Source organism: Aspergillus ambiguus (assembly GCF_047715705.1).
Source record: "Aspergillus ambiguus strain CBS 117.58 unplaced genomic scaffold BDV59scaffold_47, whole genome shotgun sequence".
NCBI classification, from domain to species: domain Eukaryota; kingdom Fungi; phylum Ascomycota; class Eurotiomycetes; order Eurotiales; family Aspergillaceae; genus Aspergillus; species Aspergillus ambiguus.
Window position 1 is genome coordinate 113,989 of NW_027395560.1, and position 22,438 is coordinate 136,426.

The following is a 22,438-nucleotide window of genomic DNA, read 5'->3' on the forward strand; positions in this document are numbered from 1 at the left end:
GGTAGTAGAGTAGAAGTCGAACGTAGTATATGTAGAGGATTAGTGTAGAATACAGTAGAAGATGGAATAATACCGAGAAGGAATACCCTAAATCATAACCTAATCATTCATCTCGAGTAAGTCATATACCAACACACTCGGCTGACTGACCGATGACGCACTTCTGCGGACAATGCATATCCATATCCATATCAGTCCCATACTCCAACATCATTCCTCACCTCCATCCCCTCCCCCAGAGTCCACCCGCACCGGTCAATGCAATCCCTCCCCACGGCATGTTATTTCCTCGTCTGAGGAGGTCCCTCCCCATCAGACCTCCGTCTTTCTACCGCCGCCGCCGAACCTTCACCTCCACCACCCCCCTCGCCGCCACCCACGGCCACGAGCCCACCTACTACGACATCCTCGAAGTGCCCATCACCGCCTCGCAGGCCGAGATCAAGAAGCGATTCTACGCCCTCTCCCTCCGCCACCACCCGGACCGCAACCGCGACGATCCCTCCGCCTCGCAGCGCTTCGCCCGCATCTCCGCCGCCTACAATGTCCTCGGCAATCATACCAAACGCGCCTCCTACGACCGCGATCACGGCATCCTCGCCCACCACATGCACGCCTCGTCCACCCACAGCACCGCCACCCCGGGCCAACACCCCATGGGCAGCTACAGCAGCTACGGCGCCAACGTCCACAACAAGGGCGCCTCGTATGCCGGCTCGCGTCCCGCCAGCGGCTTGAGTAAACGTCGCGGGCCCTTCCGCGGTCCGCCCCCGAGTTTCTACGCCCACGGCGGGTTCGGGAACCGGAAGCCCCCGCCGGGTGCGTCCTCCTATGCCGGGGGTGCGACTGGTGGTGGTGGTGGTGGTGCGGGAGGAGCGAGCAGGAGCGCAGACGACGATCCGACCTCGTTCATTGACCGCAATCCCGTCTATCATTTCAACGCGCGCGGGCATTACCGCACGCAGTCGGCGGAGGATGCTCGGCGCGAGGAACGCCGCTCCCGTGCCATGGGCGCCGCCCTCAATGACCAGTATATCGGCACGCGAGGGGCCTTTGTGCTGCGCTTTGTCGTTGTCTGTGGGATGTTGGCCGGCGCCGTGGCGCTGACCGGGTTCTACCGCTGGCCGGATGAACGAACCAGCAAACCCACGAAGCCGAAGCCGGTGCGCACGGAGGAGCAGTAGCCATGTACCTACCTAACCTACACACACGCCTGTATATAATACGATAGATCACAACAAAGGAAATGTATTGATTGATATACAGTAACCATTCATCGGCACGATACAGGAATTATTAAATCGTTCACCCCGCCCACTCGCACGGGTCCGCGCATCGTATGTGCACCCTGTCAGAACGCAAGTATACAAAGGCCAAACCAGGTCGAATTTCGAATTAATCTATGTCGTCCGGAAATCTCTGTCCTGGACACCCACTACGCGACCATCGATTCGTGGACGACGCTCCCGACGAGACGCTTAGGCCTCAAAGGTGAAGCTGGCACCGACCTTGTGGGCAGCCTGGTTGAGGTTCTGGGTATCGAAGGAAGCACCAAGGCCGAGGGTCACGCCAGGGCGGAGGAGGACGTTGTAGGCCAGAGCGGCGATACCACGGTCGTTGATCTTGGCCTGTAGAGAAGAGAAAAGAAGGATATTAGCGAGGGCGATCGCTCGTTCCGGAGATCCCGTCACGTACCTTGGCGAAGGAAGAGGGGTCAAGACGGTACTTGCTGGCGACCTCAAGGCCAACGGAGTTGCCGGCCTTGGAGTCCCAGGTGGCCTTGGCACCGGCCTCAACCTGAGCGTTGACGCGGTGGTAGTAGCTGGCCGAGAAGACGGTCAGGTTGTTGCCGGCGGTGATGGCGGCAGTGTACTGGGGAACGCTGTAGCCGACGGCAGCGGAGTACTTGGTGATGGCGGCCTTCTGGACATCGTAGCCACCCTCAGCACCGACGAGGAAGCCCTCGTGGCCGAGGACGGCGTCGAAGTTGGCGGAGGGGCCGTTCAGGAGGTCGAAGAAGGCACGGGCGTTGAGGTTGGGCTGCTTGAAGTAGAGGTTGAGCTTGGCGCCCTTGGACTGCTTAGCCGGGAGGTACTGGGTGAGGATCTCAGCCTTGAGACCCTTGGCGATGTTGTTGTCGAGCTCAAGCTTGGTGTCGAGGGCGTTGGCGGTAGTCCAAGCCTGGGTGAGGGTAAGGCCTGACCAAGGACAGAATATTAGCCTGACTGCGTGATCGCGAATCCGGGAGACGACGTGAAATTTGACATGCTTGGACGTGGTATGGGCGCTGGAGATCAGAACCAAGTGCCCAGACCCGCGCAAGCGGGAAGATTTGGGATCGGGAGGTTTGCGCAAAACATGTTGGCGAGTTTGGGGGCGGTTACCAGTAGGCTTGTCGACGTATTTGGCCTCGAGCTATACATTTGATGGCTTAGTATGGATAATGGTGGTGGGGGGAATATATGGGGGGGAACCCTTACGTTGCCGGAGATGGGACCCTCGTGGGCGGACTTGCCCTTCACGGTGAAGGTGACGCCATTGGGAGCCTTAGACTTGACCTCGAGGTTGGCTGGACGGAAATTCGGTCAGTACGGAATTGCGCGGACCGGGAGGAGCACAATTGATAGAACATACCAGCGCTGGCGTGGTAGAAGTCCTTGTTCAGGAGCTATTGCGCAGACACAAATCAGCGTGAAAACTCGGGGTCCCAGCTGTCTCAGCTGGGGGGGAGCAGAGAGCCTACATCGTTGGCCGCCTTGGCGATGTCGGAGAAAGCAGCAGGAGCAGACATGTTGTAAGAGATAAAGACGAGAGGGACTCGCGGAGAGAGACGTGGAGATGAGAGGGGTGAAGGGTTGGGGATTAAGGGGTGGATGGAGGGGAGAAGGAGAGGAAGAAGAAGAGAGGATGTTGAGTAAGTGGAAAACAATGGGGAAACCCACGGGAAAAGGCGGCCCTGCTGATTGGCTGGTGCTCGGCTGCCGGCAAAAGCCGCTAAGTCCCGTGATACCCGCTGCCTCAGGCCGATGATTTCATCATTCTACCCCCAGTAACTTTGCGTGTATGATGTACGGAGGATACAGCTGATACAGCTTCATTGCTATTTACCAGTCATCTCGGCTTTTTAAATCCAACTGCTCCAAACAAACAAAAAGCTAACAAGATCAATCCCCTAACAAACAGGACACCAACGGCCGGGAAAGCCCTGTACTGGCTGGAATTGCTTTTGCGCCCAATGAGTATCTCTGGTAAATGATCTATGCATGCTTCTATACCAAAAATCCGACATAAGATTCGCAAAATACAAATATCCCCCAAAAGAAAAGACACCAAAGAAAAGCCGGAAGAATATTCACGCAGCGTTGTCGTACTTGGCAAGGTGGGTCGAGATCGCTCTGCAGATACCAAAGTCAGCCTGGTCCTTGCGTTGTATGGGACACATGATTTCTAGTTCTTACCTGCCACTGGGGTCGGTCTGCTTGGACCACGTCGGCACCCAACGCTCGACGGTGGACGCGCAGTAGGGGGGGAAGTGCTCGTCGAACATCATACGGTACCAGTACCTGCTCACGTTAGCTCTCTCTCTCTTTCTTATCCACACGGAGTTCAACATACGCTTCCTTGGTGTCCGGAATATCGTTACCCCACTCAGGCTTGGGGTTCTTCATCATCTCGTCCGTAACGTGGAGCTCGGCCTGGTCCTTGAGGCCGTCAATCCAGCTGTAGCCGACACCGTCGCTGAACTGCTCCTTCTGACGCCAGAGGATCTTCTCCGGAAGGTAAGGAGCAACGTCCGGCTCATCACTGGTGTCGAAGGCCTTGCGCAGGATATACTTCTCAATGCGGTCCGAGGTGATCATCTTGTCCTTGGGATCCACGCCCATGGAGACCTCCAGGAACTCCTTGTCCAGGAAGGGCACGCGCGCCTCAAGACCCCAAGCGGAGGTCGACTTGTTGGCGCGCAGGCAGTCGGCCAAGTGCAGGTTCTTGACACGACGCACCGTCTCGCGGTGGAACTCCTCGCGGTTGGGCGCCGCGTGGAAGTAGAGGTAGCCACCGAAAATCTCGTCGCTACCCTCACCGCTGAGAACCATCTTGACACCCATGGCCTTGATCTTACGGCTGAGGAGGTACATGGGAGTGGAGGCACGGATGGTGGTCACATCATACGTCTCCAGGTGGTAGATGACATCAGACAGGGCGTTGAGACCATCTTCGATGGTAAAGGTAAAAGCGTGGTGCTTGGTGCCGAGGAAACGGGCCACTTCAAGGGCAGCCTCCGTGTCAGGAGCACCGGGCAGACCGATGGAGAACGAGTGCAGCTGCTGGAAGGTCGTGACCGTGGACAGCTCGTTGGAGTCGTCAATACCAACCAGGTCTGAAGAGCCGGTCTGGTTCTTGATTGCCTCCTTGGCCGCAGCCTGCATGCGCAGGGTCTCACGCTGGGCAATGGACGCGACCAAGCTGGAGTCAAGACCGCCAGACAGCAGCACACCGTAGGGGACCTCGGCCATGAGACGCTTGCGAACAGACTTCTCGAGGCTGTGACGGAGAACCTTGTAGTCGACCGGCGTCGAGGGGACGTTGGTGGGGTCCCACCACTTGGGCTGGAAGTACCGGGTCATGGCGTTGGTCTTGGAGTCGTAGACGTGACCGGGGGGGAACGCCTCGATCTTGTCACAGACCGGGTGCAGAGACTTCAGCTCCGAGGCGAAGAAGACGGCACCCGGGGTCTCGGAGGACCAACCGATGTAGAAGCTGGTGATACCAATGGGATCACGAGCGGCAACCACGCGGTCCTGGTTCTTGTCATAGAGGACCCAGGAGAACATTCCATCGAGGTACTTGGGGGCATCGAGGCCATGTTCCATATACTAGACTGGTCAGATCCATCCATTGTCTCGTCTCGCACAAAAGGATCCCTCTCACGTACCAACGGAATAACGACTTCACAATCCGAATGCGTCTTGTAGTTGTAGGGAGTCTTCAGGGTCTTCCGAACGATACGGTGGTTGTAGATTTCGCCATTGACGGCCAGAGCAAGAGAGCCATCGTCATTGACGAGGGGCTGGGCACCAGAGTCTTATTTTTTCTTTAGCAAGGAAAGTCCGGAAGCGGGAAGCTTGGCAGGGTACGTACCGACACCGACGATACTCAGACGCTCATGGGCGAGGACTGCACGAGATTAGTGTGGGATCTCAGAGAATTGACTCGATAATACTGACTAGTTCCTTCAGAGATGAAGTTGCCGCCTGTTATTGCGTTGTTAGAAGCGATCCGGCAAGACAGTCCATTGCACTATACGGTGACTCACTCCAATCGGGACCACGATGGCGCACACTGCGAACACCACGCGTCAGTCTCATTCTCCCCAATTAACGTCAGGAGACGGGACACTTACGCCTTGGCCATGCGCAAGGCCGTAGGCTTGAATTTTTGCACATCAGGGTGACTGTTGAATATCAGCAAGCGGTCGAATGGCGCGAGACCGGCCGGAGAGGTCCGCGGGGCAAAAAGCAAAACTGCACGGAGACACTGCAGGCGGGCAGTAGAGGAGAGACATACTGATGACAAGCGAAGATTCCACACATGTTGACCAGGAGGAATTGAGTGCAAGGTCAAGGGAAGAAGAGCGAAGAGACAGAGAGAGAATTGACTAAGCGTGTGGGAAAGTATGGGGGAGGAGGGAATTTTTAAAGGGCTTCCCGGCGGGGCGGAAATCGAGGGGCGACTTCGGCCAAAATCTTTCCAGACTGACTCACGCCGCGATAAGATAAAGCCGCATATTGCCTGAGGCCTCATTGGCTCCCCACGTCCTCGGCAGCTGTACGCAGTACTATTATCAATTCTATGAAGCAATTGAGACCTCCACAGAAGAAGCCTGTAGTTTCAAAAAAGGCAAAAGACAAAATCGGAACGCCATCCCGGCCGCCATTTTATTAGTGCGCCGCGCTTGCTGTGGGAATAGTAGACAGAAGAAACCTCTGGAACCAACGGGACATGCATCATGATGCTAACGAAAAAGAAAAGACCCTAAGATATCCACTCTCGCTGCTGGGGTATGGAATCCAACCCGCTGTAGCCGCGAGGAAATGCAATTCGCCAGAACACCAGGTCGGGAAAGATCAAAGAAAAGAAAACGAGGAGACGGAAACATGACCATAGTGACCATCACTCGCCATCTGTATCATCCCTTCTTCAAATAGTACCTTATAGGGCCGGGTTCTCCCTCACAACCTGTTTCACTCGTCTTTCATACGCAGGACGATCTCGGCGGAAGAGGTTGTAGGCTTCGGCTTGTGCAGGCGATTCCGGGTTCGGGTCGTCGAGCAGATCCTGGATACCGAGCAGAATTTGTTTGATGGTGATTGCCGGTCTCCAGGCCTCTTCTTCGTTCAAGATCGAAAGGCACACCGTGCCCGACGGATACACGTTGGGGTGGAATAGTGGAGGGACGAATTTGCCTGCGACGGTCAGCGCCTGCCCAGATGTTATCGAGCTTTTAGGAACAAAAGTTAAAGTGGTATTTTATCTTTATTGCGCAAAAGGGGCCCGTAAGACGTACACTTTGGTGGCTTCGTAGGATACTCTACCATAAGAAAACAAGTCAGTCGTCAAACTTCTCCGATCGCCACTGCGACACAGCCCAGAACAACGTACGACAGATACTCACCATCGGGAAACGTAACGTCCAACTTGAAGAGTCCGCCCTCCCAGATTGTCTGGGATTTTCCTGGAATCCCACACTCCCAGCGCTTCAGATCCAGCACGCCCTGCGGGGTTCGATGGGGTTTCGCGTAGAATCCGAATGGGTGGTCTTTGCGCCACTGCTTTCTACAGGAGCATGAGTCAGATCAATATTTTCGCGCAAGATTAAACCGCTTGTACGCGCTGCGTTGTCTGCCAAGTGACATACCTTTCTTCCGTCAACCGGTTCTGGCACAGAGACATGGTGGCTGATCTGACAATCGGAATGCGCCGTCAAGAGTCGTTGGGAGAAAAGCCGAGAAGTAGATTGAGATAAATGGCTGGTCGAGAGAAGAGGTAACACGAGGAAGAGATGAGAAAGAAGGGGGAAGGGAGAAGAGAAGTGAGAAAGAGGGAGTCTAGAGACAGTAAAGTCCGTGAGGCTGGAGTGAATGAGCATGAATCGGGTTTGATGCCCCACAGCCAATAATCGGTCGTGTGTTCCTATCAGTCATGTGACCATGCCATACTCCAGGTCCGTTTGTTCAACTATTCCTCAGATCAGAAATGAGGCACTGGCTAACGATCGAGACACCGCCATAAGCTAATCCTTCTCATATGCAGTATTTTGTCTTATAGGCGGCATGTAAGGACACTATCCTAGTAGTCTGTCCTCAGGCATTGTATCTCCTTCTGTTCAAAGCTCCCAACAGAACCCTTCCCTCTTGTACAAGCAACGATGAGGAGGTCATGCTTCTTTCTCACACGCACCTTCTCCTTGCGCCAATATTTTTCACATTGTTTCTTGGTTGCGAACAAAACAGGCCGGTTCAATTTCCACCATCCCACTCTCTCATGCCTTCTCTGTCGCTGCGTCTAAATCAACTGCCCTGACAATGGGCACAGCTCGGGTCTTGTACGAGCCTATTGAAAGCGTAGAACGAATGGAATATTCCCAGGATAGGGACTATCATCCTGTAGAAATTGGCGATTACTTTCATGATCGCTACCATGTCGTTCACAAACTCGATCACGGCACATACTTAACGATTTGACTAGCCCGGGACGAAATATCTGACCGATATGTTGCCGTCAAGAGATTTGTACGGCAGATTCGGGCTCCATCGAGACCGATGTACTGTCCCAGCTATCAGAGCTTCCATAGTCGTCAGATATAGACACAATGATGATACCCTCTCGATTTTGGATAGATTCAACAACCAAGACCCCAACGATAATCACGCCTGTCCGGTGACAAGGCCAGCAAGGATGAGATTATCCGAGGCAAAGAATGATCATGGATAGGCCTCTTTTAGACCGATGTGGCTCGTGCGCTGGCAGCACAGCTCGTGATGGTAATTCAGTATATGCATTCACAGGGCTTTGTTCATGGAGACCTTCATCGTGGAAACATCCTGCTCCGACCCCAGTTCAACTTGGATGCATTATCTACTAAGAAACTATATAAACTGTACACAGAGCCAGATCTTGAGCCAATTAATCGGTTCAAATGGCCTAATGCCTTCACCAGGAGTCCCAAAACATGACGTCTTACCTATCTGGCTGAGGGAAGCGAGTGAAAAAGTTACACTCCCCAGAGCTATGATCATTCTTGCAGATTTTGGCCAGTCATTCACTCCAACACGAGAGAAGAGATTTTAGTCATATACACCCCTTCTAATAAGTGCGAACTACTCAAGCGCTCTGGGTTTGCCAAGCAATGCTTGAGTAGTTCGCATGAAACCTTTCCAGGAAGTGATTTCCTTCAACTCATTTTTGTGGTTGACTACACTTTTCACGGTTCTACAACATACCGTAAGATACTCAGAAATACTTTTTTTTTTCCCTAAATTTCAGCATCTTACCGCTATAGAGTCTTGAAATTTCTGGAAGAAATTGAACCGATAAACGTAGCACGTACTGCTGGCTTTGAAGAGCTTCACGACGCAATGATGTACAAAGTCATTATACACGATATTTTCCTTTTGGCAAATGCCAGGTAGGCCTATCCTATATAAAGTCGCATCCCACCTATAAGGGTATACCTCCTTTGCCATTTCATTCTGGCCTCTAATCCCAGCAGCATCAAAGAATCAAAGAGAGCTACCCCACAATGTGCTACAGAATCAGCCGGTACCACGCCCTTTGTCATCACCAAACGCCCTCTGCTCAACAATATATCGCATGCGAGAAAGCTATGAGTTGTGGGTATACCTGCTCCACGTCAGAGCATATCGCCTTTCCGGTGGTTGGGAAATGTGATGGCTGTCAGAAGAGATGTCTCGCTCAGAAGCAAGTCAAATCACCACCTGCACTTGGTCCTAAATCCAGAAATAAGGGTGCTTCTAGCAACGGCGCCATACATGAAGGCAAGCTCTACAAAGGCGAGACAGAGGACGCCTCTCACATGGATGCGTCGACATTCCTCGATACGATCGCCTTCTAACATGGAAGTCCATTGTCCTATCTCAGGCACATGTGCATCAAATCATGCTATTATGATGGAGAATTGTCATCAATCGTGAAAGATCTCGCTCACTACTACCATTTAGTCTTCGTAGATCCCTTGTTCGAACTTTTGTGTATCAAAGAACCGAGCGGTAATCGGATTACCATTGAATATCCGGCCTTCTAGAGCGTTCACAGCCTGTGCACGTAGTCAATATCATTGCGACAAACAACCCATGTAGTAGACTCACTCGTAAGGCAGAAAGTTGGTTCGTGAACTTGACAAATACCGGCAGTGGTGGTGCAGAAGTCCGAGAAACGTACACCCGTTCGACGTTCCCATACTGCCAAGGTTAGATATAGCCAGTAATCCAGGAGATAAAATCCAGCTTACCTTTTCTGAGCACTCCTCTCCGATCTCCTGCATCAGGCCCCCTTCTAACTCCGCGTCCACATCCATTCCGTCCAGCATCCCCTTCAAGATGATGACCTCACTCATCCGGCCAAACTTGCCTTCGTCTTCTTGCTTCTTCGCACTACCAATAATCTTACCCCTGCCCGCAGGAGTAGCGAAGCCACCGCCCTCGGAGTCGGGACGCTTCTTTTGCTTCTCAACCTTGACCTGTAATGGCTTGACGATACCTGATCCTGTAGCACCCAAGCCAGACCCCTTCGTCCAGCCGTATTTCGCCAACAGCCGCTCCGCGAAGCCCTTTTGTCCTGGACGGAGGGAGCGCTGACCGCCATCCTCTGCGTCTCCCTCCACAGGCTCCTCTTCCTTCGCGAACACTTCTTCAAGCTCGGCTTCTGACGCAGGGATGTCCGCCGGGGCAGGCGGCAAGGTGTACCGAACAGGAGCCCGAGATATTGTTGCGGAGGCGGGTTGCATCGCTTCCAATGGCTGGGAGGGAGCAGGTGTCGGTTGTGCTGCAACTTGAGCCCCGGCTGACATCTGCAAGCGTCGTCTGTACGCCTCTTCGCCCGTGGGGTCATCCGGAACATGCGCTGGTGGTTCCTCAGGGGGCGGAGGCGGCACGGTTTCAGACATTGACGAGTCCGGCTGGAGGCCCGATAGCCGAGCACGTCTGGCAAACGCATCTTCACCCGACGGAGCATCCTGGTCAGCAGCAGGAGGCTCTGGCGGCAAAGCGTTGAGATTCGGCGGCGGCGCGAAACTACTCGGTGGTGCAAATTGTCCTGCTCTTGCGATCAGTGGTTGAAAGGCAAGACGTTGTAAATGCAGTGAAGACTCACGGTTCATCATCGGGCGACCACGCTCCTCGTCGCTGTACGAATCCCGACTGGGCGAGCGCGCCATGCGGTGCGCATAGAGCAGATCCTTCCACTCGCGCACCTCGGCAATTTGCTCATCGCTGTGCTTGTACTCTTCATAATTGTTGGGCCGGGTGGGGTCGTAAATGTCATCCCAGTTTTGGAAGAACTCCTCGGCATCGCGGTTTTTCTTGCGCTTCTTGCGACCGCCTCGCTGGCGTTTCGGACCGGCATAGAAGCCGTTCACATCGTCATCCTCGGTCGCGGCCCAGTCGGCCAGGGTGGATTTGACAGGGGCCGCCGGGGATGCCGCGGCTGGGGCTGTCTTGGGTAATGTGGGTTTCGGTTTCGGTTTCTGGGCCGCCAGTTGGGGTCGTTTCGTGGGTTGGAATCGTAGGGAAGCTAAAGATCGAGCGAAAGCATAGAGGTGGCAAGTGAGCAAACAGATCGCCAACCAGACCAGCAGGAATGCGTGTGAAGAAGGGTAGGAGATGTACCGGAACTGAGCTGTTGTTTCTTGGCCGCATCGTCGGCTTGGGAGTCGGCTTCGGAGGCTTGTTTGAAGACAACGGGCGCGCGGGAGATGGTCCCGGGAGCGGGAGAGCTCTCTGGATCGAGCAGGTTGGCATAGAGGGAGAGCATGCCCCCAGGTTTGGCGGGCGTGGAGTCGGAGGGCATGTTTGGGAGATTGCGAAGGTGAATGCGATAATCCGCACGAGTACTTGAGGCAGTTGGAGGTCGCGGTGTTTGTTGTGTTTGCACGTCGAGCGTTGGCTGAGTAAGCCGCTGACTCACCGCCCCGTATTTGCCTCCGGGCCAGGCACATGATGCGGGGCGAATCGGAGAACGGACGCCTCCGAAGTCCTTCGGTATACCTATATAGTACAGTCTAGGGAGGATCATTACGCAATGCAATTCTTTCTCCACGATCCCCCCTAATCCTTTCTCCTCTTCTTATCTCTTCTTCCCCCAGATCCTCCTTCTCCACAGACAACCGTCCAGCATCTTCGAGGACAAAATACTAACCACATTATGAGTACTCTCGCTCGGTCCTTCTCGTCCGAGAGCCAGGACGTCGCCATTCTGGTGCCTGGAAAACCCTCCCCCTTGTCGATCTCCTACAAGCAACTGTATGCTCACATCGCCGACTTCCAGGCGAAGCTCGCTCGAGTGGGTGTCCGCCATGGGGGCGCCGTTTCCCTTGCATTGGTCAACTCGTACGAGTTTATCGTCGCCTTCCTGGGCGCCGCATGGCAGCGTGCCATTGCCGCCCCCTTGAACCCGGCCTACAAGCAGGACGAGTTCGAGTTCTACATTGAGGATCTCAGCTCTACCCTCGTGCTGATCCCACAGGGTGCGTACACGCAGAACGGCCCCGCCGTGCGCGCCGCCCGCAAGTACAACTCGGCCATCGCAGAGTGCTACTGGAATGGCTCCGAGGTCGTTCTCAACGTGAAAGAGCGCGGAAAGCTCGCGGGGAACACCGGCGTGGCTGTGGAACAGGCGCAGGAGGACGATATCGCCCTCGTCCTCCACACGAGTGGAACAACCGGCCGGCCCAAGGCTGTAAGCATCCCACACATACCTTATACACTCTACCTATACTAAAACCAACCAACCAGGTTCCTCTCACCCACAAGAACCTCACCACCACCATGAGTAAGTCCTTGCAGACCGTCCAGCCCACCATATATCGCTAACAACAACAACCCCAGGAAACATCCAGACCACCTACCAGCTGACGCCGCGGGATCGGACGTACCTGGTGATGCCGCTCTTCCACGTGCACGGTCTGCTGGCTGCGTTCCTGGCACCGCTCTACTCCGGCGGGTCGGTAATCGTGCCGACAAAGTTCTCAGCGTCGGAGTTCTGGGATGACTTTGTCACCTACAAGGCGAACTGGTACTCGGCGGTGCCGACGATCCACCAGATCCTGCTCAAGACGCCGCTGCCGACCCCGATCCCGGCGATTCGGTTCATCCGCTCCTGCTCGTCGCCGCTGTCGCCCAAGACGTTCGCCGATCTGGAGAAGACCTTCAACGCGCCGGTCCTGGAGGCCTACGCCATGACCGAGGCCGCCCATCAGATGACGAGCAACCCGCTGCCGCCGGCGAAGCGCCAGCCCGGCAGCGTGGGCATCGGGCAAGGCGTCGAGGTTAGGATCCTGGACCAGGAGGGCAAGGAGGTGCCGCAGGGCGCCGAGGCGGAGATCTGCGTGCGCGGCGACAACGTAACCAAGGGGTACCTGAACAACCCGGCGGCGAACAAGTCGTCGTTCACCCAGGACGGATTCTTCCGCACCGGCGACCAGGGCAAGAAGGACGCCGACGGCTACGTGATCATCACCGGCCGCATCAAGGAGCTCATCAACAAGGGCGGCGAGAAGATCAGCCCCATTGAGCTGGACAACACGCTCCTGGCGCACCCCAAGGTCGGGGAGGCCGTCTGCTTCGCCATTCCCGATGAGGGACACTACGGCGAGGACATCGGGGCGGCGGTCGTGCTGAAGACCGCCGGCGGAGCCACCGAGGAGGAGCTGAAGTCGTGGGTTACAGGCAAGCTGGCCAAGTTCAAGACCCCCAAGCAGGTATGCTCGCCTCCTGTCCTCGTTCGTCCTTTGAACCGCCTGTTACTGACTTTAGGCAGATCTGGATCGTCCCTCAGATCCCCAAGACGGCCACAGGCAAGATCCAACGCCGCAAGGTCGCCGAGGCGATGCTGACGCCCAAGGCCAAGCTGTAAGCTCTTGTGTATATAGGTGTCTATATAGACTTGATTTTCTAGAATCGATGCGACTTGCCCTATTTGGATAAGGCCGCTTTAATGAGGGCGCTCAGGGGGGTTGCTCACTGAGTATTTCTCATCACCGGTCAAGGCTTAGTGAGCGCTCAGCTCGTACTCAGGCTGGGATTAGTATCTAGCGATAGGATCCATCGTACAAGCGATTCCTCTACATTTTGGGCCATTTTATGATTATTGGTGCGCGTTTCTAGACGTAAAGTTGTTCCATTGAGTCGTCGACGCAGAATTGTATGAGAAACATTGAAGATGCGTGCAGCTTCGCGAATTGACCTGACTTCTTGCTCTTTAATAGCTGACATAGCAAGTAAGACCCTTCCCTCTATCTCAATAGAATATTTTGAATTTTGACGCGTTTTGGAAGGCATGGTTGGTGCATCGCTCGTTTGTGTGGAACACTCACTAATGAAACACGTTAGGAGAAATTTCAACATGGCATTATAAAGCATTCACCACAGCCTGCGGTATACGAAGCGTATGAGCTACGATGTCAAATTCAGCTAAGTTCGTCTCCAAGCTGAGCCATACACACTAGGTAGCCCAATTACTCCACTACTATTTCAACCCGTCCATCCACTGCGGCGAAGCCACTCCTCAAAAGTAGAAGCCCTCAGACCAAGCTCCTCAAACGAGCGATCCTGATCCTCAGCGAAAGCCCCGTAACAGATCCTATCCGCCGGCGCCACAGCAGCCCATTCCATCATCTCCTTGGCATCTTCTGTAAAGGCCGGCCCGACGCGCGGAGCCGTCATCTCGCCGAACTCCTCCGCAGATATGGGGTCGTGGATCGCGGGCTGGCCGGTGACTCTTGTGAAGGTCTTTACCATCTCATCGGGTGTGGTGCGGGAGCTTAGCACGAAGTAGGTCTTTCCGTGGGTTTTTGGGACGCCGAGCTCGAATACTCCTTTTTGAAAGGGTTTGACTTGTTAGTTGCCCTTTTAAGAAATGTCTATGGATTCTTCATTTTACCCGGTTTGGGGGAAATAAAATGAACTTACTCGCTACGAAACTTCCCATGTCGTGGATTGGATCTGTCCACTGCGCAACTTGGCCACCGGGGATGGGAACACGAAACTGAACGACGCCGTCCGCTACCAAAGTGTCATATTAGCCTGTACCTTGGATGGGTTAAGGTCTGGATGTTTCAAGCCGAACTCACATCGGCGGATAGAATACTGAGGCCAACGCAAATTAGTATAGAAGAATCCTGTACAAAAAAAGCCCGCTGTCAGTACAGGATTGCGCCGCAGAGCTGTGGTACAAACCCGGAATAAGGCAAGTCACCCCGTGGCTAAGTCTTTCTCTCGCGAATTTCTCAACCTCATACTTATTATTCATGTGATGGATATTCACAAATCGCCCCCCCGTCGCGCTGACCATGTCCGGCAGACTACTGAAGACGAAATGCTTGACACTACACTCTTCTGCAGCCCGGACCATATTCTGACCGGCTTCAATCTCATGCTTCATTTCTTCATCTTTCTCCAGGATTCTTCCCATATGGGTCTCGGAAGTCATGGCAAACACACCATATGCACCCGCAAAGGCTACCTGGAAGGAAACTTTGTCGTACGCGTCGCCTGGAACGAGAGAAAGGCGGTTGTCGCTTGTCTGGTGCTCGGATAGAAACTTCTTCGCTTTTAGTGAGTTGGGATCGCGCGTTACGCCCCGGACATGCCAGAGACCTCCGTCCGGGGTCCTAGAGCCGAGCAGCGCCTGGATAACGCCAGCTCCTTGATTTCCTGTCGCGCCGACGACAGCTATAACATGAGAAGCGGTGGGGGTTGACATTCTCTTTAACTAATGTCCTAGGCAGGTGCACAAATACTCCAAAGAGATAAAAAAAAAAGGTTCAACATGGGTTTGATTGCAAAGAGGAGATATGACGTGGGAAGAAATCAACGGTAGTCTCTTACGGAACTTACCACTTTTTATACAGGATTCCGAGACTCAGAGTGGTAGAGTAGCAAAAATCCGTCATCAAATAATGTTTCGTTTACTGATGTCAGGGAGCATGCCACCAGATACCTAGGTATGGATTACCAATGCCGGATTACTCAGCTGCTTCTATGGAAGCAAGAAAGTCTCCGTTGACAGGCGCGACTTGTCTCCGTCGACCGGTCCCTAAACCTAATTAGGAGGTCTCAGTTAACAGGCGCCAGAGAAAGTCTCCGTCGACAGGGAACTTGTCGCGGAAGCTCCTTGTGTTCTTAAATTGCGAAGCAGAACTTCCGTCCGAACACCGTGGAGTAGGCAGTAACCCCCAGCTCCGTCTTTCATCTATTCACCTCAGTCATGGCTGTGGTCTCAGTGGTTGGAGACCCCACTCCTACATTATGCGAGCGGAGTCCTATACCGGTCCTCAGGGACCATATCACTGGGCCAAGCTGTCACGGGCGGTTCCGACTGCACTTCTCTGTATTCAAAATGAAAGTCATAAGATGTGTCAATAGACTAGCGCTGTTTGGCCTTCTGAGGATCCCTCAACTCTTGGGATATCCAGAGCTGCTCCCATGAACATCTGAACTTGTGCTGTCTTCCGGCCAAGATACGGCCGTGCGGCTGAGCGCAGATCGGAAACAGACAACTTGCAGGACTTGTTGTTCCGCAGAACGCTTCCTTTCCTTCTCAAATGTCGCGAACCGCTGACACCACTCAAGCATGAGGCTCATACAGACCAGAGCTCGAACGCCTTCTATCGAGCTTGTCGAAGTCGGCGAAGAGAAACTCCGCAGTCGCGAAATCCGGTACGCCATCCTCTCACACCGATGGGGGAGCCAAGAAATCAGCTTTCAGGATGTCAATTCCAAACAGCAGAGGCAAATTGAGAAAACCGAGGGTTACCGGAAAATAAAGCAATTTTGCGCGAAAGTAGCTCCGGAATATGAATACGCCTGGGTCGACACCTGCTGCATCAACAAGGAGAGCAGTGCGGAAATGTCCGAAGCTATCAACTCAATGTATCGATGGCACCAGCTGGCCGGAATTTGTTATGCCTATCTGAATGATGTTGCTTTCTGTACCGACGAGAGCCAACTGCATGCAGAGATAGAATAGAGCCAGTGGTTCACGCGTGGCTGGACGCTGCAAGAGCTGCTCGCTCCAGCACGCGTTACGTTTCTGGCTAAAGATTGGAGAGAAATAGGGACCAAGAAAAGTTTGAGGACCTTAATCTCCACAGTCACACTTATAGATGATTCTATCTTGCAGGGAGAGGTATCGCTTCACAAGATGAGTGTTGCCAAGAAGATGTCATGGGCCTCTACGAGAGTGACATCCAGGGTAGAGGATATCGCCTGACAGTAGTTTTGATCCATGTTCCCTGATGGCATCAATATCGGCCCCGTACTCGATCAGAAGCCTTGCTACTGCCTCATGCCCGTGTTCTAAAGCCAGTAGAAGTGGTGTTGATCTATCATTTTGGCTGACATTGATATCGGCCCTTAGGGTTTTCTTAGGTCTGAACCGGAGCCGGCTTTCCGCTATTGGCCTGGTAGTTGAGCCACGCCAAATGAGGCAGTCATGCTCTATACTGTGTACTATGTATAGCAGAAATAGGGCTGACGGAACATCATCCTCTGCCGCGTCGAGGCACCCACTCGCACTATTGCAATTGGTCCTGGCGTATTCTGGGGCCCGGATGCCGCCGGTTGAAAAGAGGTTATCTGGGCACATAGCCGCCCTAGCGATTGGCCAGAGCGTAAAATTCAACTCCACTGGGATTATAACCGCCGCTTCATGATTACGCCGTAGTACTCTTCCAAAATCTCACCATGCGGCAGACCGCGCCGGAAGTGGATACGTCAGCCTTGAAAAGGGGGCGCAGAAAGGAGTGGGGGCCATTCTTCTTCTGTACCTGCGGCTTACCCGTGCTTTAGTTGGGGTCCAACCTTACCCTCGCCAGTCTTTAAATATTGCCAAGTCGAACCACCGCTGTGGCTGCGATTCGCTGCCGCGTAAAGAATCCCCACGTATTGTGCCTCGGATACCGCACCACTTGTTCTCATCTATTCTGGAGAATGACAGACGTCGTCCTGGTCCGGAGAGTTAAGAAATCCCGGACCAGCGCGCCCAGAAGCCGGACAGGGTATAGAACTTATAAGTACGTCACCTCCGTCCTCTCGTCTTTCTCTAGCCTTTACTTATTAAGCGCTATAAATATATTTACGTATACGTATTAATCAGAATCCTATAGAATATTTTCTCTAATCTCTGCCGTACGGCACGCCGACAATAGGATTTATTATAAGTAATATAACGAGGTAAAGCCTAATATATCGATCCCTTAACTAGCGGCCGGATTAGTGATTACGCTATCCCTGTCTCTTATATCTGTTATTTTAGCCCTTATATACCTATCGCCAACGAGTAAAAGATATAGAGCTTCTGGTTCTTCCAAACAGCGATATAGATCCAACTAGTCGCCGCGCTATAGAACCCTAGCTAAGCACTACCCTGCGTGCTGTAAGATGGAGGCTGCCAAAGGGAGACGGGCGGATACTCAGAGTAACTACTCTGAGAGGTTCTGTAGACCTCCTTATAAACATATCTATACCTTTCTTCTAACCGATTGAGGGAGGTAGACTCCAAAGGTCAGATATCAGGTTTTCTTCCCGCAATGTCCGTCTCGGCTCTCAGGAGTATTTCGTGTAAGAGCTAGAGAAAACAATTATTATTATTAGTTGGGTATTTTGATTAGGGTATTATTTAGGGCTATTTATTACTAATAATTCCAGTAAATCGGCAAGCCCCTCAGAAAGAGAAATACCTTCACATAACACATAACTATAGGAAAAAGGGTTTCGTCGGACCTTGTGGGGGGAGGAAACTGGAATTGACGGATACAGCTCTATATTGTTATACTACGTCGAGCCAAGTCACCTGCAGATATTCAAGAGGAGAGAAATCAGTCTATTGAGAAATATATCAGTTAAGACTCATCGTGGGCACAGTGAGAGCATCCGCTCCTTAGTAAGCTACGTTCATATCGTTAATAGTCTCATTCTGCCCTTTCCCCAAGAGCTACATGCATATATACCTGCTCACGCAGCGCCAGTTAAGCTAGAGGATTCCAGTATGAAAGACTTGGAAGTACGTCTACACTTGATTATTTCCGGCAATTACTAATAATACAGACTGTCCGAAGTTGGTTCAATGCGGAATTCCCTCTAGATTCTGCACCTGGTACTACAACTTAGAGGATGTCACTAAATTCAAAGTATCTCTCATATACCAGCATGGACTTAGAAAGCTAGCAGACCTCACTGTGGACAAGAATGGTATTATGAGGTTTCGCTGTCATTTCGAAACTGTGACGTTCCAGCAACTGGGCGGATCCGCCAGGAGTTGTTCGTCCAGTATCCGATGTGAAAGTCCATGGCCGCTCCCGTCATCCCACCACGCGACAGTGAATGGATGGCACGATATGCAGGTGGCAAAGCGCTGCCACTCTCAGTGGCTTTCCCAGCAGGTAGGTATCCAAATTCGCCATCGATTCACCGTGGCGACATAGAGAGGCTTGACTCTTCTACTTATACTTTAAGCATTGAGAATGTACTGTAGTAGATGGTTTCTCTAAAAACTTATGCAGTCCCACAGCGCCGCAGCCTCATCCTGTTGATTTAGGATATTTGAACCATGGCCGATAGATATCCCAGCTATAATTAATAATGCGTTCTCAACTAGAATCGTTTCCTTCCGATATATAGCCGGGCATTGTCCAGGCAGATCCAGCGAATATGGCATACATGACTGATCTAATGTTGATAGCCATCACGATGGCTAAGACTCTCCGCCGAGGACGGCCGATTGAAAAATCTTACCCAATATGTGTCACTCGAGTCGACAGAACCGGCTACTCTTGATCAGCTACTATTTTGCAAAGATTGCGAAGAGGTTGTATTCTTCGAAGCAGGCCGCGAGATTTGGAATACAAAGGAAACTAATGGCTTGATGAAGCTCCCAGCGGGCATTTCGGCAACAATATACAGTACACAGCATTACTCGGCCAGTTGAAAAACTGATAAATTTAGTCTATGTATGCTTTTTAATAAACTCGTCCCATTACTATCAGTTCATGTTGCTTCTATTTGAGTTTTCTAATTCGTTCCGAATCCAAGTCTAGGGGGCCTTTGTTTTTATACTATAATAGTCAAAAGAATATCGATATTCATAGCTGTTTGAAAAGATCCGCAGCGATAAGATGTAATTCGATGTGCCATGAGAATCGTCATTCCAGAGACGTCATCCATAGATTGTAACTACCCCCTGTATCCTCTCCTCTTCATTGTAGACTACTGTCTCGCAGCCCTATACTTATCGTTAGTCTTTCTCTCAGTGTAGACACAACATACGAAAACGCGTACCTTCCAGCACTTAAATAACCATATAAGACAAGGTCTCCCCTGCCCATCCATCAAAAAGGGTACACGAGGTCCCGGTCCAGGTTACATATTGCCCGGTGCAATCGGATGACTCGTAGACGCGCACAGTGACAGCATCGCCCTCTGTCTCCCAGTTCATGCCGAGGACGTCGGTGGTCCATCCGGAGATAACATGGCATTGGTTATTGCCGGTGTCGCCGTCGGAGCCCATTAGGCTGGTACAGCTGGTGTCGGAGTAGAAATTGAGCAACCAGGCGGAGGTGAGAGAGGGGATGAGAGGGAGCAGGGCGAGAAGCTTCATTTTGGCAGTGGTTTGGGGCACTTAGAGATGGTGGAGTTTTGTAGTGAAGAGAGTTCTGGTCTGGTTGATTTTGAGGATTGGATTTGTTTGTTTGATTGATTGATTGGGAGGTATGGACGGGTGCTGGAGGGCTCTTTATACCTTGGGACCTCCGGATATTCCGGATCAAAGAGTGTACGATTATGTTCCCTCATGTTTTCAGCTTTGGGGGCGAAATTCTCCGTTGAATTGAAGTTAAATTTAGGAACACATATCGCCGTACTTGATTTCTCTTACTCGGAGCTTTGAGTCATGACTGCTTAGCTCCAAACGAGGAAGACCTATAGGAAACTGAGAGTTAAGCTGAGAGTCCAAGCCTCTGATCCAGCCTCCTCCGAGCAAGGTCCACATACGGCGGCTTTTCGGCCTAATCTGTCACGAGCGACGTCAATAATCGGACCGTTCTTCAACATAACAATTTGACTCGCGGCACTTGCCGAGCATTGTAGGTACAGTATAATCCCGATATCAGCAAGGGTTTCAGCTGACTGCCTAAATTGCAGAGAGGGTTTTGAGTAATAAACAATAGCATAGTACCAATAGAGCCCGGCCTTCGCATGTATGTAGTCGGATATCAGGCTTTTCAGGACCTTGAACGCTATACCTATCCGCTATCAAGATATCTTGGTGGATTTGATGGCGATTTCGCTGGACATATAAGTAGCCTATATCCAAAGAGCCGGCGTGAGCGATACAAGAAGCCCTTCATCGGCACGCACCGTATCCACATTGGAAAGAAGCCTAGCGACATCGATTACTATAGAGTCAGCACTAGGATCCATATTGCAGAAAGCAGACCGATTTTCCGTTGGTCATATGACCTGGCCCCACAGTCGGATAAGCTCAGTATACTATCTTACCACTCACACACCCGTCGTCTCACTCCATCATCTCTACTACTACGAATTTGTGGACTATGCGTCGGGATTTACGCTGGGTTTCTGGGAGAAAAAAATGGCTAACTTATGAACATTATGACTCTTGGAATCTATCTGGCTATTCCCAAGAAGCGATATCCTCCCCAGGAACACAATATTTGTTCGGGAAAGCCCTAAGACCCCTGGAAGCATGGTGCTAGTTCTCGGGAGCAATAGGCCTATACTCGGTAACTCTGCTTCTGCAGGCCTCTATTAGCTGCCATTTGCTTTAAACTGAATAGAAGCCTTGGAATGCAAGTTGTGAGGTTAAGAGCATTTATCCAACTCCATCGAGTTGAGTGGCCTAATGAGACGCACGGAGGCTTCACGTCTCAGAGGTCACCAAACCAATCATAACCTCCACCACGTTTCAACAACTATTAGACACAAACTACTCCTTTCTCCATATTGGAGTAGCAATAGAGGTTCCATATGAATTCAGGCACTCAGCCATTCAATCGCCGTTCCAGCCCGTGTCGATAGTTATTGGATTTCATCATATCATCAGACTCTGGCCCATGTTTCAGTCTACGTAGACTCGATTTTGCCTTCAGATATATCCGACTCTTGACGGTCGTGCTGTGTATTACGCGATCGTGGGATGTCCTCAGTCGTTCTCCGAATGGGCGTAGGATAGTACTTTTCCTGTAGGGTATTAGTGTCTGCATGGCCCACTAGAAAGGAATCCTACCAGTTGTGACTCAAACGAGGACCAACACCCACTCTGATCAGCTAAGAACGTGTACACCCGACCAGAACCCCTCAATCGGATACCTAGACAAACATCCACTGCGCATAACTTACTATACTCATAGGCCTTTTTAATAATGCCTTCCCTTCGTCGTTCTCTTATTTGCCGGAACGCCTTCCTCGAAGGGCGTCGCTTTTTCTTGGTCTCCGGGAGGGAGGTTTCTAATACCATGTTGAAAATTCTATTGAATGATGTAGGAATACGATGTAGAGACATAAGTATTTCTTCGTCTATGTCATTGTCTATAACAGGAGTCTAGCTGATAGCGTAGATATATGAGTTAGGAGAGCCATGTTTTCGAATTATACCAAAATCGTGGTGTTCAGCAGAGAGACAATCTATGGGAGTTCAACACCATCAACTATCTAAGGACAGGCTTTGCCCATCCCTTGTCGAGTTGACCGTTCACCTCACGTTGACCAGCAAATAGGTAATGGGGTTTGTCTGGGCAATCCGCGAAGAGATGCCCAGTTATCAACAAATGGAATAGCCGGTGCCGTCTGGTTACGTCACAAACCAATGCATCACGTTCACCACCAACCTGCTCCCTATCAGAAGCCTGGCTACTGCTTCATGCCCACTCTGTGACGCCCGCGAATGCGCTGTGTGACCTGTCTGGTCTATCTCATCAATGGTTGCTCCGTTAAAAAGAAGAAGCTGGACTAACGTGCCGCGCCCTTCTTGAGCAGCCCATGATAGAGGTGTTCGATTCTTGAAGTCTTTTCTGTTGTTCAGGCCCTCCATAAAATCTATCCCTCCGTATATGCTTGAAGGTAAATCCAGAATAGCGGCAACGGTCTCCTTGTTCCCATTCGCTAATGCAGCAAATAACGGGTACTTG

At 52.0% G+C, this 22,438-nt stretch overlaps 10 protein-coding genes across 10 annotated transcripts; 4 read left to right on the forward strand and 6 right to left on the reverse strand.

Annotated features, from left to right (window-relative positions):
• The first annotated feature begins 229 nt into the window (after nt 1-229).
• BDV59DRAFT_123146 (DnaJ domain protein) lies at nt 230-1,674 on the forward strand. The gene has a single exon (XM_073686848.1). The coding sequence runs from the start codon at nt 279-281 to the stop codon at nt 1,182-1,184; it is 906 nt and encodes a 301-aa protein (XP_073543803.1). The 5' UTR covers nt 230-278; the 3' UTR covers nt 1,185-1,674.
• Nucleotides 1,245-2,907, reverse strand: BDV59DRAFT_187437 (porin). The gene is made up of 5 exons (XM_073691206.1): nt 2,744-2,907; nt 2,635-2,668; nt 2,481-2,569; nt 1,696-2,415; nt 1,245-1,628 (listed from the first exon to the last, which is right to left on the reverse strand). The coding sequence occupies exons 1-5, from the start codon at nt 2,789-2,791 to the stop codon at nt 1,479-1,481; spliced, it is 1,041 nt and encodes a 346-aa protein (XP_073543804.1). The 5' UTR covers nt 2,792-2,907; the 3' UTR covers nt 1,245-1,478.
• Nucleotides 2,908-3,080: 173 nt separating this feature from the next.
• On the reverse strand, nt 3,081-5,678 carry BDV59DRAFT_187441 (asparagine synthetase B). Its single transcript, XM_073691207.1, has 9 exons — nt 5,566-5,678; nt 5,402-5,452; nt 5,315-5,340; nt 5,226-5,252; nt 5,140-5,175; nt 4,934-5,082; nt 3,616-4,874; nt 3,459-3,563; nt 3,081-3,395 (listed from the first exon to the last, which is right to left on the reverse strand). Exons 1-9 carry the CDS (start codon nt 5,589-5,591, stop codon nt 3,353-3,355), a joined length of 1,722 nt encoding a protein of 573 aa, XP_073543805.1. The 5' UTR covers nt 5,592-5,678; the 3' UTR covers nt 3,081-3,352.
• A 136-nt stretch (nt 5,679-5,814) lies between these two features.
• BDV59DRAFT_187442 (E2 SUMO-conjugating protein UBC9) lies at nt 5,815-7,127 on the reverse strand. Its single transcript, XM_073691208.1, has 4 exons — nt 6,917-7,127; nt 6,674-6,834; nt 6,566-6,589; nt 5,815-6,464 (listed from the first exon to the last, which is right to left on the reverse strand). Exons 1-4 carry the CDS (start codon nt 6,949-6,951, stop codon nt 6,211-6,213), a joined length of 474 nt encoding a protein of 157 aa, XP_073543806.1. The 5' UTR covers nt 6,952-7,127; the 3' UTR covers nt 5,815-6,210.
• A 1,586-nt stretch (nt 7,128-8,713) lies between these two features.
• On the forward strand, nt 8,714-9,230 carry BDV59DRAFT_123215 (uncharacterized protein). Its single transcript, XM_073686849.1, has one exon. The coding sequence runs from the start codon at nt 8,801-8,803 to the stop codon at nt 9,131-9,133; it is 333 nt and encodes a 110-aa protein (XP_073543807.1). The 5' UTR covers nt 8,714-8,800; the 3' UTR covers nt 9,134-9,230.
• On the reverse strand, nt 8,714-11,218 carry BDV59DRAFT_187444 (putative G-patch DNA repair protein (Drt111)). Its single transcript, XM_073691209.1, has 5 exons — nt 10,905-11,218; nt 10,390-10,809; nt 9,530-10,332; nt 9,387-9,479; nt 8,714-9,334 (listed from the first exon to the last, which is right to left on the reverse strand). Exons 1-5 carry the CDS (start codon nt 11,083-11,085, stop codon nt 9,236-9,238), a joined length of 1,596 nt encoding a protein of 531 aa, XP_073543808.1. The 5' UTR covers nt 11,086-11,218; the 3' UTR covers nt 8,714-9,235.
• An 85-nt stretch (nt 11,219-11,303) lies between these two features.
• Nucleotides 11,304-13,600, forward strand: BDV59DRAFT_187447 (acyl--CoA ligase). The gene is made up of 4 exons (XM_073691210.1): nt 11,304-11,973; nt 12,030-12,066; nt 12,123-12,990; nt 13,050-13,600. The coding sequence occupies exons 1-4, from the start codon at nt 11,440-11,442 to the stop codon at nt 13,147-13,149; spliced, it is 1,539 nt and encodes a 512-aa protein (XP_073543809.1). The 5' UTR covers nt 11,304-11,439; the 3' UTR covers nt 13,150-13,600.
• A 67-nt stretch (nt 13,601-13,667) lies between these two features.
• On the reverse strand, nt 13,668-15,192 carry BDV59DRAFT_187449 (uncharacterized protein). Its single transcript, XM_073691211.1, has 4 exons — nt 14,472-15,192; nt 14,366-14,413; nt 14,205-14,297; nt 13,668-14,110 (listed from the first exon to the last, which is right to left on the reverse strand). The coding sequence occupies exons 1-4, from the start codon at nt 14,995-14,997 to the stop codon at nt 13,767-13,769; spliced, it is 1,011 nt and encodes a 336-aa protein (XP_073543810.1). The 5' UTR covers nt 14,998-15,192; the 3' UTR covers nt 13,668-13,766.
• Nucleotides 15,193-15,635: 443 nt separating this feature from the next.
• On the forward strand, nt 15,636-16,266 carry BDV59DRAFT_187451 (heterokaryon incompatibility protein-domain-containing protein; the record flags this gene model as incomplete). The annotated part of the gene is made up of 1 exon (XM_073691212.1): nt 15,636-16,266. Exon 1 carries the CDS (start codon nt 15,868-15,870, stop codon nt 16,261-16,263), a length of 396 nt encoding a protein of 131 aa, XP_073543811.1. The 5' UTR covers nt 15,636-15,867.
• Nucleotides 16,267-19,249: 2,983 nt separating this feature from the next.
• BDV59DRAFT_187455 (uncharacterized protein) lies at nt 19,250-20,259 on the reverse strand. Its single transcript, XM_073691213.1, has 2 exons — nt 19,572-20,259; nt 19,250-19,515 (listed from the first exon to the last, which is right to left on the reverse strand). The coding sequence occupies exon 1, from the start codon at nt 19,888-19,890 to the stop codon at nt 19,582-19,584; it is 309 nt and encodes a 102-aa protein (XP_073543812.1). The 5' UTR covers nt 19,891-20,259; the 3' UTR covers nt 19,250-19,515; nt 19,572-19,581.
• Between the last annotated feature and the right edge of the window lie 2,179 nt (nt 20,260-22,438).